The 14,613-nt window shown below is 33.1% G+C and overlaps 2 protein-coding genes across 2 annotated transcripts in view; one reads left to right on the top strand and one right to left on the bottom strand.

Annotated features, from left to right (window-relative positions):
* Positions 1–14,613, bottom strand: part of COG5 (component of oligomeric golgi complex 5) — a 312,502-nt gene that overhangs the window by 221,310 nt on the left and 76,579 nt on the right. The gene's annotated exons all lie outside the window — the stretch shown is intronic.
* On the top strand, positions 4,264–10,383 carry GPR22 (G protein-coupled receptor 22). The gene has a single exon (XM_042964406.1). The coding sequence runs from the start codon at positions 7,311–7,313 to the stop codon at positions 8,610–8,612; it is 1,302 nt and encodes a 433-aa protein (XP_042820340.1). The 5' UTR covers positions 4,264–7,310; the 3' UTR covers positions 8,613–10,383.

Genomic DNA, 14,613 nt, shown 5'->3' with positions numbered 1-14,613 from the left:
CTCCCCACTTGATGGAGGTTTCAGCAGATGGTCCATTTCTATTTTTCTGGTAAAACATTTGTTGTGAAAGAAATTTAAAGTTGAGGAGCCAAATGAAATTTCTGAATTGGCTTTAAACTGAAATAATTAATCCTTTCTTCATTGGGCTTTAGCATCAGAGCGAGCTGAGAGCTCTGTTAAGTATTCATTGAAAAAATACTCTTGAAGCAATACAATTTAAAATGTGATTTTCCAGCCATTAGATACTGCTTTTGTATATACACTTTGCAAACAAGTTTCAAAGAGCTTTTCAGTTGTGGTTAATTTCAATATTTCACCCAGTTATTTTTTTTATTTTTATTTATTTATTTATTTATTTTACTTACAAACTCAGAATCATCAAAAATATAGCATGAGAACCGGACACAAGCTGGATAAGAGTGAGTGGACATGAATAGTGCAGTGTAAATGTGAATAACAAACTACTCTCTCACATTCACAGTTGTTCAAACTTAAGGGAACAAATGTATACAATTAAAAATCAAAGATTCCCATATCGAAAATTTTAGGGATTAAAATTCCTAGGCAATCAAAATACTTATAACAAAAAACAAAAACAGAACTTGGGGAAAGAATTTTAATGGAGACATTTGGGAGTTTGATGCATATATATTGCTTAGTTATCATTTGCAAGGTAAAACTGTTTTTCCAGGTTATTAATTAGCTAATAATTAATCTATGAAATTATTTTATAATATAAAATCTGGTTTTAAATCACCAATTTTTCAAAATTAGTATCCAATATAAATACAAAATGTACAAGTATAAAGCGTACAAGTATAAAAATTTGTTACTATGTAAATAAGAATCTTTATAAATTCTGACATGTAATTTGACACTAATTTTTTCATGAAAATAACATAATCTAATTCTGAATCCAATGGTTTAGATATTTTCATCTTTGTTAAAAACAAAACAAAGGAAGTGAAGATTATCCAGCTAACAAATCAGAGAACCTTGTAATCACCAATTTGTGGTTTTTAAAAGAAAAACTATACTAAGCATTGTGTGCAATAAAAGTAATTGTTGTGATATCTTGTGTATCCTTATTCACAAGTCACTTGCACAGGGAATAAAGAGCAATGTCCAAATCTGAGCTTTTTTGCTGCCATTATTTCTTACAGAGATACCAGAATTTTTTCTACAAAATAGTTTGAGTATAACTTGGAAATACTATATTACAGAGAATTACACAAAACACAGATATAAACTTCAACAGAAAGAATCAAAGCTATATTGTGTCCCAAAGAATGCTTGACTTGCCAAAAGTCATACAGCTAATAAGCAGTGACTGAACCCAGATCATCCAATTCTAAGTCCCAAGTATCTTCAGAATTTTCCAGAGAGAAGGCCAACTATTTGGGGGGGTGGGGGACGGAGGTAGCAGAGTTCTAACGCTGGCACTGCTACTACCTTACCTAGACTTTTTCAAGTCATTAAACTTCTTTGTGCCTTGGTTTCCTCTACTCCATAGGGATATCTTGATGATAAACACAAGCATACTTGAACTCTTTGGCAGAAAAGCACTCTGTGTATTTCACTACGTTAATGATTTCTTTTCCCCACCGCAAGTTTCAATTGATGCTAATATCTTTTCTCTGATTCTAGTTTGAAGCTGTGATATTTGAAGCTTGAAGTAGTATTGTGTGTGTGTGTGTGTGTGTGCGCACGCGTGTGTGCACACATGTGCATGCTATCTTGAACATGGCTGGCATTCTAGTGACATCGTTTTTGGCAACTTTCAAAATGCATGAAAAGTTAAGTAGCACAACATTTTAATACTTCGCATTACCAAAGCCTTGCCTCCCCACATTGTGCATAAAATTTTAGGAATTCACAACAAAATTTTCCACTCTCAACTTCTATACAATTAAAATTCATATACCACTCAGCCAGCCCCCCGTGAAATTTAAACAGTACAAGAAGATTACAAAAATGTATAATGCTTTTTAAACAAGGGAATAATTCCAGTTACAAATTAGAAATTTGGCATACATTTTAAAAAATGAACATAACTAATATTCCTAAAATAATGGAAATAAGTGATTATCAATATCCTAATAATTTAGTCATTTGCAAGGTCTTCTATTTTGTCAACAGATATAGAATCCACTCACTTTATATATTCAAATCTAAAAAAAAACCAAACATTTTTCTCAATACTGAGAATAGGTAACCAAAAATAAGAGAAATCTAATTTTAAAGTAATATTTTAAGTTAATTACTTACACCAATGTTTTTGTTCTTTTGACAACATATCCATTTTAAAATATTTTAATTTTTCAACTTATGAAGACATAAGACAAGGAAGACAAGTTAGGAAGACAAACTAACTTCCTTTTTCCTTTACTGAAATGTTTACCCAGTAACACTAGCATATGGCTACATGTAATATTTAAGGAATAGCAATCCATTAAAAGTGCCCAGGTTAAAAACAGAAATAGCCAGTTGAACTAAAATATTGCAGCGAATGATTAGTATGTATCTACTAAATAAAAGGATTACCGATGGTAAAGACTGAGTAGTAATCTGAAAAGAACCTCACATCACTAAGTCTTTATACAATGAGACTATGATAATATCAGTAGAATTTTTAAAAAATAATTTAAAGTAGAACCACCTTGGACTAATCTCGTTAATATTTTGAATGAATGAATGAGTGAATGAATACCTGAATGAATACTGCAGTCGTAACAATGTTTATTTAACACCTTGAGATGTTCACAACAATTTGAAATACAGAGAAGATGGACTTGAATACAAACAAACTAGTTGAAATTCAACGTGGTTCACAGTAAAGATGCAGTGGCTTTCTATTTGTAGAACAAAGAATCTCAACCAAAAACATATATACGACTCAAATATTCTCCAGAGCAATCATTTAGGCTTCAAAAAGAATATACCCTAAAACCACTTTCTCTCCCCCCTCCACCTCCCTGCATTTTTTTTAATGTTTGGCATAAGTGAACAACAAACCAGAATAGAATACACATTTTTAAAAGACTAATTTACTCATAGTCTATTTAAGATCAGCATACAACCACTTATAAATATAGCCTTTTAAAAAAGCATCCTTATATAAAATGGGGGGGGGGGGAGAGAAATCCCTGCTATCCATATGAAGCACAGTTTAAGCCCAATACAACTGACCAATCAAAATTAGTGAATGCACTGCATCTCTCTGCAGTGGAGAGAGGCGACAAGGTAGGCTGTCACTCTGCAAAAGCTGCCCCGAACAGGCTTTCCTCTGAAAAGCAGTGCCATTCCTTTTTAAAAGACTGAATCCAAATGTTGTCTCTGGAGACAAGAAGCCTTCAGTATGTTCAATTACTTCATTACGTTTTTCAGATGCTTATTGATTCCACAGTAGGAAGAGTGAGAGACTGCAGCAGCCTCTAGGCAGCACTCCACGTTCCATACATTAGCAGGACTGCTGAGACAATGGCACAGTACAGACACATATTTTCATTAAGGGCTTTTCTGAAGAGATGTTTATGACCCTCTTCCCCAAGTCCTCTGCTAACAAGTGAACAAAATGAATCAATCAAAACTGGAAACGCTTCAACTCCATCAGGAATTTATCAAACCTTTAGCGGAGGTAAGATGTGTTCCCTTATTACAGTATACGGCTGCTTTTGAACTGGCATAGTGGGGTAAAATTACTTTGAAAATTGTCAACCTAAATTTTAAGAGTTTATTTGCTTAATTCTATTTATTGCTAAACATGTCTTTTCTAGATCTTTTTCTTTTAGGACATAACATTTTAAATGTAATTTTTTTAGGATGCAATGTTAAATACCAAAAATATTCTTTGTTGATTCACTATGAAGACATCAGCTTTTAAGTCACTTCAGACCTACTAAAATATTCTTAATGTCATCGGTACAGTTTTTGCCAAGTGTTCAAAAATGCTTCTATTTCTTAAAAGAACCAGGTTTACTACTTAGCTATTACTTATTATTCAGTTTTAGGTTAAGATTATTGAGCATGTTCATTGAAAATTATTTGATTTGCAGTTACATTTTGCATTACCTTTTACATTACAACTACATGAACAATTCATCAGTGGAAATGTCTACTATCTTATCATGGAATCTGTTTTAATCAGTTAAAATTCAAACCAGGTGCTAATAATTAAACAAGCTATAATGTTTTCCAGTAGGAAATAGTGTTGAATTTATTGTAAAGACATGAGAGAATGACAGTATATTTAGTGTATGCTAATTGCTCATAATCTCCTAAAACACAGGTTAGCTTCTAAAATGAGGGCAGAAATTAGTTTTAAAAATGCAGCTTTTCTTTCATGGTTGTATTTATAATGTTACCTCTGTTACCAAATAACGTAGTATTTGCAATCTCTGTTAGGAAAAGAAAAAATTTCGTTTAAAGAAACCCTTAAATTTATTTATGAGTTGTGGCTCTAATAATACAGTTTGCTTACTTTGATAACAAATACTGGGTACAGTGCTAAAGTAAACAAAACTAAAGTAACTTTGAGTTAATTGGAAATTATTAGGAACCTTATTTCTTAACCACTTTTTTTCTTTTTCACAAGGGCCCACGGCAGCTAATTCAGTATTTACAAGTGACAATATGAAGAATGCATCTGATCAAGCACCTCCCTAGCTGACTGAACCATAAACTGCAGGATATTCTTCTAACATATGCATTTAAGACAGTAAGGAGTTAAAACCAGAAAAGACAGGTCCACATTACTGCCGGGATACAAGACATCGACAGTAATCATCCTAAGAAGAAGCTCTATAAAATAGACATAAAAAGAAAAACAATTTGACTGCAAAAGCCTAAAAACAAAATGGTGAGCTTTCTTAAAGGGGGAGTTTATACTTTAACATACCAGGATTGTGGAGCTGATTCCTGAAGAAACAATGAGACACGGATTGCCAAAAAGAGAATGCCACACATTAGCAGCAAGCTAAATGAAGCTTTATCCAAGTCTTTTCTGCACTAAATATTCAGATATTCACAGCAGCTGATATTACTACTAAAGGATTTTCCCATCTAAGTTTTATGACTATGTATCCTCTTCTAATGAAAGCAAATCAAATTAAATAGCAGATGGTTTTTATCAAAAGAACATGGACTGGATTTAGAATATAAAGCAAGTTATGTGATCAAGAAATCATTTCAAAATAATGAGGACTGCTATAGAAACAGATTTACATTTATAACAAAAGGATGTCTAAGTACATTTTAGAAGCTAGAAACCGTATGTTTCCTTTTTTGTTTTCACATATTCTGGAAAATAAAGAGACACGATCACATATTCCCTCAAAGGGAAATATAATTCCTACCATTTGAGGAAGTTTCTCTTGGTCGTGACTTTCTAAGGCAAAACAAATACAAATGTTTGTACTGGTCTTTAGAAATCCATCAGCCAACTAAATGTCACAATTCATGCAGTTTGAAGTATTGGAGAGAAAATGAAAGAATTTCTACAAGACATGAAATAAAACACAGCTACTTCACTGTTGTCAGGTAAAAATTCATGTCAAAATCTGTCAATGACATCATGTATCACTTTGTGAAAACCTGCCGTGGTGAGCCAAAGGGCCCATACGGCCACAGCAAACAGGTAGGTCAGAAGATGCATGCACCACGCTGTTTACCGTTTACCAAAGACAACAACCTTGCTCTAGAGGAGATGCACCATAGCTAATTACCGTCTAACTTGGCATGTCTGCTTTATCTAATTCTAAATGTCACTGAGGTGACAAAGATGTTTCATCTGTCAGTTCCAAAAATTTGGCACACTTAGAAGTCTCCATTTTTATAGGATTTCAGTGCTAGCTAAGACTTTCACTTACTGGAGTATATGCCTCTAAGTAATACTTCATACCAAGTTCAAGAGTAATTAATAATGTTATCATTCATGATTCTGAAACATCACCCCTAAAATAATATGCATAAATAAAACTGTATTCTAAAACTTGTCAGAGGTTACATCACGTGAAAGGTTAACATGAATGTGGAAAATTATAATATAGCCTTTATAATTTATGTTCAATTTTGATTTTGTAGTCAAAATGCTGTACTTGAAATGTGAAATATAGTTGGTTGATTTTATATTTTAACTGAATATACTCACTCCTGACCTATTAGCCCAGAAAATCAGATATTATTTTTATAAATTACTCTAAACCTCTATACATTAAAATACAGATTTAAATGAATTAGCAAAAGAGTTGTTTTTCTAATTTTCCTCAAGATTATACACACTGGGTGATTTATACAAAAGGTTTCACAGGGATGTGTAACTTTAAAAGATTCCTCAGAAAATGGGCTTCAGATACTCCCTTTTCCCTAAAATTTCATATTTTACTTTAAAAATCCTGTTTGAACAAATAAAATCAAGAGATATATTCTTTTAAACCACTCCAAAAATGGTTATTTCTTATTAAGATATTAAATTTCAATTCCTCCTTCCACAACATGAGAGGGTGTGGTCACAAAATAAATCATTCACTGGAGTGATTTACAGCTCTTTTACCAAGTTTTGTGGTGTTATATTTTAACATAATGTCCTTTTTCATCCAATTTGTATAACATTAAGTTTGTCCATTATAAAGTTTGGTGAGCATTTTCACTACGAAATATGTAATATTTATCATTTGCCTGCTTCTGTGGGAAATAACCCCAAATATCCCCAAGCACACTGTTGACTCATGAATATGAATTTCAACCAAGAACATGGACAAAATGGTTTTAAACAACTAGTGCTCTGTGCCATTAATCATTTTAAATGAACACTCGTCCTGTTCATTTGAAACCTCACGAGAATAATTACACCTACACTAATTATGCCAGAACATATTAAAATAGCGTTTATTACCCACCTACTCACAACATTTTAAGATGAAATCTTAAAACACCGGGCTAAAATTAGTTTTGCATAGTGGGTAGCTTTATTGTACAAAAATATACTGTATCTCAATAAGCTTGAAAAACCCAAATGAGGACTATCTTTTTAGAATATTAAGAAATTCTGAACAATATAGGAGTATTCCCCACACAGTCATCTTCAAAGGGAGAAGCCAACTTCCTATTACATCGAAACAATGCAACCTTAATGTCTCCTAACTCTACCTTTGCCGTTAACAGTTTAGAAAGTTTAAAGTTAAACCAAGTACACAATAAAAAGATTTTTTTTTTAACAAGGAACACATGCTTTATACGTCATTTAAATTGCCAAATATCAAAGAGTTTATTCTATTTCACTTTCTAGGGAAAACACCAACTGCTCCAAAAGAATGTGTTTTTCTCCCGTTCTGGAAATCAACATGCAGTCTGAATCTAACATTACAGTGCGAGATGACACTGATGACGTCAACACCAATATGTACCAACCACTTTCCTATCCATTAAGCTTTCAAGTGTCTCTCACCGGATTTCTTATGTTAGAAATTGTGTTGGGACTTGGCAGCAACCTCACCGTGTTGGTCCTTTACTGCATGAAATCCAACTTAATCAACTCGGTCAGTAACATTATTACAATGAATCTTCATGTACTTGATGTCATCATTTGTGTGGGATGTATCCCTCTAACTATAGTCATCCTTCTGCTTTCACTGGAGAGTAACACTGCTCTCATCTGCTGTTTCCATGAGGCCTGCGTATCTTTTGCAAGTGTCTCAACAGCAATCAACGTTTTTGCTATCACTCTGGACAGGTATGACATCTCTGTAAAACCTGCAAACCGGATTCTGACAATGGGCAGAGCTGCAATGCTGATGATATCCATTTGGATTTTTTCATTTTTCTCTTTCCTGATTCCCTTTATTGAGGTAAATTTTTTCAGTCTTCAAAGTGGAAATACGTGGGAAAACAAGACACTTTTGTGTGTCAGTACAAATGAATACTACACTGAACTGGGAATGTATTATCACCTGCTAGTACAGATCCCAATATTCTTTTTCACTGTCATAGTGATGTTAATCACATACACCAAAATCCTTCAGGCTCTTAACATTCGAATAGGCACAAGATTTTCAACGGGGCAGAAGAAGAAAGCAAGAAAGAAAAAGACAATTTCTCTAACCACGCAACATGAGACTACAGACATGTCACAAAGCAGTGGTGGGAGAAACATAGTCTTTGGTGTAAGAACTTCGGTCTCTGTAATAATTGCCCTCCGGCGAGCTGTGAAACGACACCGCGAACGACGAGAAAGGCAAAAAAGAGTCTTCAGGATGTCTTTATTGATTATTTCTACATTTCTTCTCTGCTGGACACCAATTTCTGTCTTAAATACCACCATTTTATGTTTAGGCCCAAGTGACCTTTTAGTAAAATTAAGGTTATGTTTTCTAGTCATGGCTTATGGAACAACTATATTTCACCCATTATTATATGCATTCACTAGACAAAAATTTCAAAAGGTCTTGAAAAGTAAAATGAAAAAGAGAGTTGTTTCCATAGTGGAAGCTGATCCTATGCCTAACAATGCTGTAATACACAATTCTTGGATAGATCCTAAGAGAAACAAAAAACTTACCTTTGAAGATAGTGAAATAAGAGAAAAATGTTTAGTACCTCAGGTTGTCACAGACTAGGGAAACATCTAAGTTTCACTAAGCCCACATTCAGAAATTTTAAATTTAAATTGTAAAAAAATGAAATTACTGCCAAATATAAGAAAAAAACATTTTAAGTATTGGTTATGTTGTAAATTTTCAATGTAAATGTCAAGATTAGATTAGGTCATATATATTCAATTTCTTCATTACAATGTATTTGTTGCATGGCAGTTTGTTAAAGTAATATCATGTGTATATTTTGTCAATATTATGTCCATCAGAAGATATTCATGTAAGTCATATTTTCTAAATAATAAATACATAGCCTTAAAACAGTGTATAACTTTAAAACGTAACTGACACAGGTATCTTTGCTTTTCTTTTCTTTTATAAAGTGTATTTGTTTCTAAGCCACAAACTATAGGTAGATTTATATGATGACAAGTGAAATAGCACTTTAACATAAGAACAAAAATTATGGGCTCCAAGCAATCAAAATAATTCAGGATTTTCTGTATCACTCTATTAAGTTTTCTGGTATAGTCTACCTGGTGTAATATTTGATGAATCAAAAATAATGAACTGTATGTGAAACTTCATCCTTTTTCTTGCTTTTTGAATGCAGGAAATTGTAGGATTTATCAGGATTTTAAAATCTGACAACCAAGAAACAATCCTGTACATACACTCTGAGATAGAGAAACGTATTTTCTAAGATCAAGGGCACTATGCCTATAACATACAAATAAAGGGACAATAAAGGGAAGGAAGAAAACTAAAGCACCAGCCTCTTTCTTCCTCACTTTGCTGGAGTCTAAGCCAAATGGTCTGGATTCATACAACAGTAAACAGAACTATTAAAATCTGAATAAACTGGGAAAAAAAACTTTGTATCATTGTAGAGAAGATTCACAAAGCCAACTATTTCTAACTGTAGATACATGGCAACTTTAGAGTAATATGATTTACACAATGTTCCTATACTAGTTCCTATACTATATATAGTAGCTTCCAAATGTTTCAAAATACAATAGTTCTATTTCCACCCTTAAAATCATTAAAGCGACAATAAACCTTGTCAATTTTTTACTCTACACCACTTAATTTAACTTTAATCTTTATTCTGCCCTCTTCAATTCATGCTGGAAAATATAAAATTACTAAAACAGGTTTGGGAATCTCATATCAAATAAATATCTTCCAACTGTTATAATCCAATAATCTGTCAATGAGTGCTAATCATCACTGACTATATCAGGAAAATAGCAATAAATTATTTAAAAATAGGCTAATATAGTAGTTGCTACCTTATAAGTAATTAACTGGACAGTTTTTTATTCTATTTCTTTTACCACTGTATCCATTAAATCAAGCAGCACTTCATCTTTAAATAAAATTTTACATCAGACAATTCAATAATATATAACTTTTATGTAATTAAATGAGATTGAGATTGATCCAATGAAGTTTATGGAATACTTTAACCCTTGGGAAGTGAGCACCATGCAATAGCTTGAATTCAATGAGGTTACATGGGAAATTTAATAAGCGATTTCTTTCTGATAATAATGTTAACGTGTCAAATCATGGCAAAGGTACAGTGTCCTTCTGCCTTGTTTTCTACTTTTATGAAATTAAAGAAATGCTTCAATTTAACAAAATGTACCATAAGAAAGTAAGACATTTTGGGGACCCTAGAGAAATTCTTCATTGTTAAGATATTAAAAAATTTTTCATTCAGTAAACGTATTTGACACAGAATATCTCCTAATATAGCCATTAAAAATTTTTAAACTAATTTTATACTTAAACTTCCAAGCATAAATTATAATTGTTTTCAATTTTATAATCTTAATAAAAATTAGACTATTTTTAGAGTTTTCATATTAAGAGAAACCCTTTGTGTTTTAAATATTTTTAATCTTCAAGTCTATAAGCATGCCAAAGAACGCGGTTAAAGATATTTTTAAATATATTTGTCTAAACTGCTTTCATGCCCTCTTGTTGTCTGTAATAAGAAACCTAACAAAATAAGTAATAAATGGCAAATATTATAATGTTGCCTTCTAAACTGTTATTATTTCTACACTTGACACTAGAGCAGACAATTAACAAGCATTTTTTATCCTCCTGTAATGAACTTTCAGGTATACGAAAGTACATCCACTGATTTACAACAAAGAAAATTCAGACTTACCAAACAACTTCTAAAAGCTTTCTAATGTTAAATAGTATGTAGTATGTAAACCAAAATAATATTTATGTTAAAGGTTCAGCTTTTTTTTTTTTTTTCAACGTTTTTTTATTTATTTTTGGGACAGAGAGAGACAGAGCATGAACGGGGGAGGGGCAGAGAGAGAGGGAGACACAGAATCGGAAACAGGTTCCAGGCTCCGAGCCATCAGCCCAGAGCCTGACGCGGGGCTCGAACTCACGGACCGCGAGATCGTGACCTGGCTGAAGTCGGACGCTTAACCGACTGCGCCACCCAGGCGCCCCAAAGGTTCAGCTTTTGAAAACAAGTCGCAAATATGCTTACAACTACTGACCTTAGCTTAAATGAGAAAATGAGAAGCTTAGACAATTTTTTTCATTAGGTGTTTGTTCTATGAAAAGGTAAAATACTTTTATTTTTCTCATGATGGACCTCATCAAAATGTGTATGTTTTTCACTGCATTTCTAATAATTTTATGGAAAAAAGCATTAATGCCAATTTTTCATGTTAGAATGAAAATTGTAAATGCCAAAGCAATAGAGGTAACAGTGAACTCAACATGGGACCCTTCATAAAATATTTTTCAACCCATATGCCAAAAATCACAGACAGTGGCATCAACTTATATATAGTTAACTGGGTTAATTCTTCAAAACTATCTAAATAAAAACTATTCTTTTAAAAACTAATCAACTATGAGCTCAGTAAGATATGGAACTCTTTTGCTTGCTAGTTTCAGGAGGTTATTATTCTAGCATTAGTCCCAAAAGATGTTCAAACCTATTGTGAAAATGTAAGAATTTACTATTATGTTTTTTAAAAAATGCCATTCATAGTATTTCTGTACTTTTCACCATGGCAAGTCAAATTTTAGGTACGTGGTCTATTTCTGAAGCCCTCCCCACCCCACCCCCCGCCGTGAAATGATAGCAAAATCTAAGTTCCCTGGGCATTAAAAACCAAACTCCTCATTTACCTAAGGTTAGACTGAAAAGTGAAAACCTAAAAGATAAGAAAAAAAGGTGTTTTTCAGGCTTTATTCAACACAGTAATTTGAAAACTATTTTCCCAAGTCAATAAAATGTTGAGTTTCATTACATTTTGATGATACATTTAAATAAGCTTTGTAAATTTGTAATTCAATTAAACTTGGATCCTTACAATGTAGAGGGCATTAGGACAGATACACATACTCATATAAAATAAAGCTATTACCCTGGAAGTTTAATATAGAATCAAGTAGTTAAAAGTCTGGCAATACCTACAAAAAGGCAGAATGCAGTAAATGTTATTTAGAAAAAAGTAAAGTTCTTAACAGACTTAACAAGAAAGGAAATGTGTGGGATTTAAGAACAATACAAATAAAAGCACTGTTGAGGAAAGCTATTGAAGCATATCTGGAAAGACTAAATTGTTCTCTTTACAAGAAAAGTAAAACAGTAGTGAGAAGTTAATCTGATAAGTTAAACTGGAGCCAAAAGCCAGAAAGAGGGCTTTAAATGCCAGCAGAGATACCTGAGCAGGGGAATAATACAATGATAAATGGGCTACAAATCAATCAATTAATCAATCAATCAGCAATATGTAGATATGGTTGATTGGTAAGACACAAAATAGGAAGCTAAGAAAACAAACTGTTGGCTGGAAAAGACACAGAAGATGGGAAGCCACAGCCATCGCAGGGGCAGGTAACAAAAGGCCTGTCAAAAAGTGCTGGCAGTGGCTGTGGAAAGAAAGGAGCACACAGATGTGACAGGCAATTTCACATTTCACAGAATCAATAGGGTATGGTATGTCACTGGTTAATAAAACAACTGGCATAAGAAACTAAAGAATTAAAAATGAAGGCCAAAAAAGGACCATAAGAAACTAGACTCTCCTCAATGATCTAAGAACTTTTAAATTATGTTATGCATAAAGTACATGGATAATGAGGAAAAAAACAAAAACATTTCTGGCAGGACAAAAAAATTCAATTAAGTAAAATAAGTAACATTCAAGAATGTTCTAGTTATGGGGCTCCTAGGTGGCTCAATAGGTTAAGCACCCGACTCTTGATTTTGGCTCACGTCATGATCTCACGTTTGTGGGATCAAGCCCTGCACTGGGCTCTATGCTAGGCGTGGAGACTGCTTGAGAGTCTCTCTGCCCCTCTGCCCCTCCCCCGCCCACATGTGCACATGTGCTCTCTCAAATAAATAAATAAATAAAGGCTTTTTAAAAAAGTTCTGGTTATAACTATTCAAAATAAAAATTTCTAACTAATGTTTTAAAATATCCAGTTCATATTTTGCATATTGGTTTATTCATTTTTCCAATGAATGCATATTTTCTTCTTCAGGAACTTTTTAATTATAAAGTTATAAACAATGGGACAATGCCAAGGTACATAAAGTAGAAAATATAAAAATCATCCTTTGCTCTTTTATTCCTAATTATGAATATCTATCGAAGTCATTATATACATGTCTCCTTCATTCTTTGTTAATGGCTGCACAAAAATAATTTTTTTAATTAAAAAAACATTTAGCAGTATTTCTAAAATGTGACAATGACAAGTATCAAATACATAAACCCTCTTCTATAATAATTTCAAGCTACATTTTTCAAGATTATCTTGAAAAAGGAAGGAAAGGTAACCTGTCAAATTTTGAGACACGTTTTCTAAATGGAGAGAAGAAGCAAGAAAAAAACATAAAATAATGTATTTTTTCTCCCTTTCCACTAAGTAAGAGGAGAAATAAAAAAAAAAAAAACTAAAGAAAACTTCTGGAACTTATTTTCTTTACATCTCAGGAAAGGGTCCTTGTACGTACTCCCATAAGCCTCCTATGGGACAGCAGTGAACTCAAGAAAGCTGAGCGTGAGATGACTAATAATAAATGTTAGGGGAAAATGGAGCTCAGACCATATAAAAGGTGGGGGTGGGGGAGGAGATAATTAAACCTAGACAAGGCAGGAAAAAGATCTAAAATACTCGGAGATGCTCAGCTCTTCGAGAAGTGAAATGTGAATACACAATTGTGGGTTAGAGTTCACAGAAGAAAACTAATTTGAAGACTGACTTTTTGTAAAAGGCATTCAGAACAATGAAAGGATTTTTTTTTTAAAAAGAAACCCTAGTTAACAGACTAGAAAAATTAGTAACATAACAACATATTGCATGAGAAAAAGTAGAATATCAGGACATTACAACTCACAAGTGTTTGGAAAAGAGTGGTACTAAGATGGAGAAATAAATGGAAAACTGGGTTCATCTTAATTTAAAAGCTATCACCTCTTATTAAAGAACATTCACTTTTTGCAGGAGAAAAAGAGCTGAGCAAACTTAAAACACAATTATTTCTCCCCCTGCTCATGATAAAATAATGTGTGGCAATAATCCTAAGTATCCCTACCCTTCTATTCACACTTTTTTTTTAAACAGACCTCTATAAGCTGTATCCTTGGCTTTCAAGCATGACAGCTTTGTACTTCCACCAGCAGGTGGTAAAAAGTGCTGTCATTCCTGTCACTGCCACCAATATCAACTCCTACCACTATCAAACGCTGAAGCATCAGGCAAGATAAAGGAGGAGAGCAGAGTGTATCTGGAATTGAGGTCATTTTCCTCACCCTGCTTACATGAAAGCAGTATGTCATATATTTCTGAGAGGCATTAAGCAAGGTAGACTACCAAAGCACATCCAGCAATTTTTCACGGTGGAAAGTAAAAGGGACAAGGGAACCTTGTTAAGCTTATTGTTAAGATTACAGATAATTGCTTTCCACTCAGACAACTATGGACATACAATACTAGTAATAGATGCAAAACGAACATT

The sequence above is a fragment of the Panthera tigris genome, chromosome A2 (genome assembly GCF_018350195.1).
Source record: "Panthera tigris isolate Pti1 chromosome A2, P.tigris_Pti1_mat1.1, whole genome shotgun sequence".
NCBI lineage: Eukaryota > Metazoa > Chordata > Mammalia > Carnivora > Felidae > Panthera > Panthera tigris.
This window is presented reverse-complemented; position numbering and strand designations above follow the sequence as displayed.

Bases quoted from the DNA above. Each gene is read 5' to 3' on its own strand.
- GPR22 (XM_042964406.1), top strand. From the start codon at position 7,311: ATGTGTTTTTCTCCCGTTCTGGAAATCAACATGCAGTCTGAATCTAAC.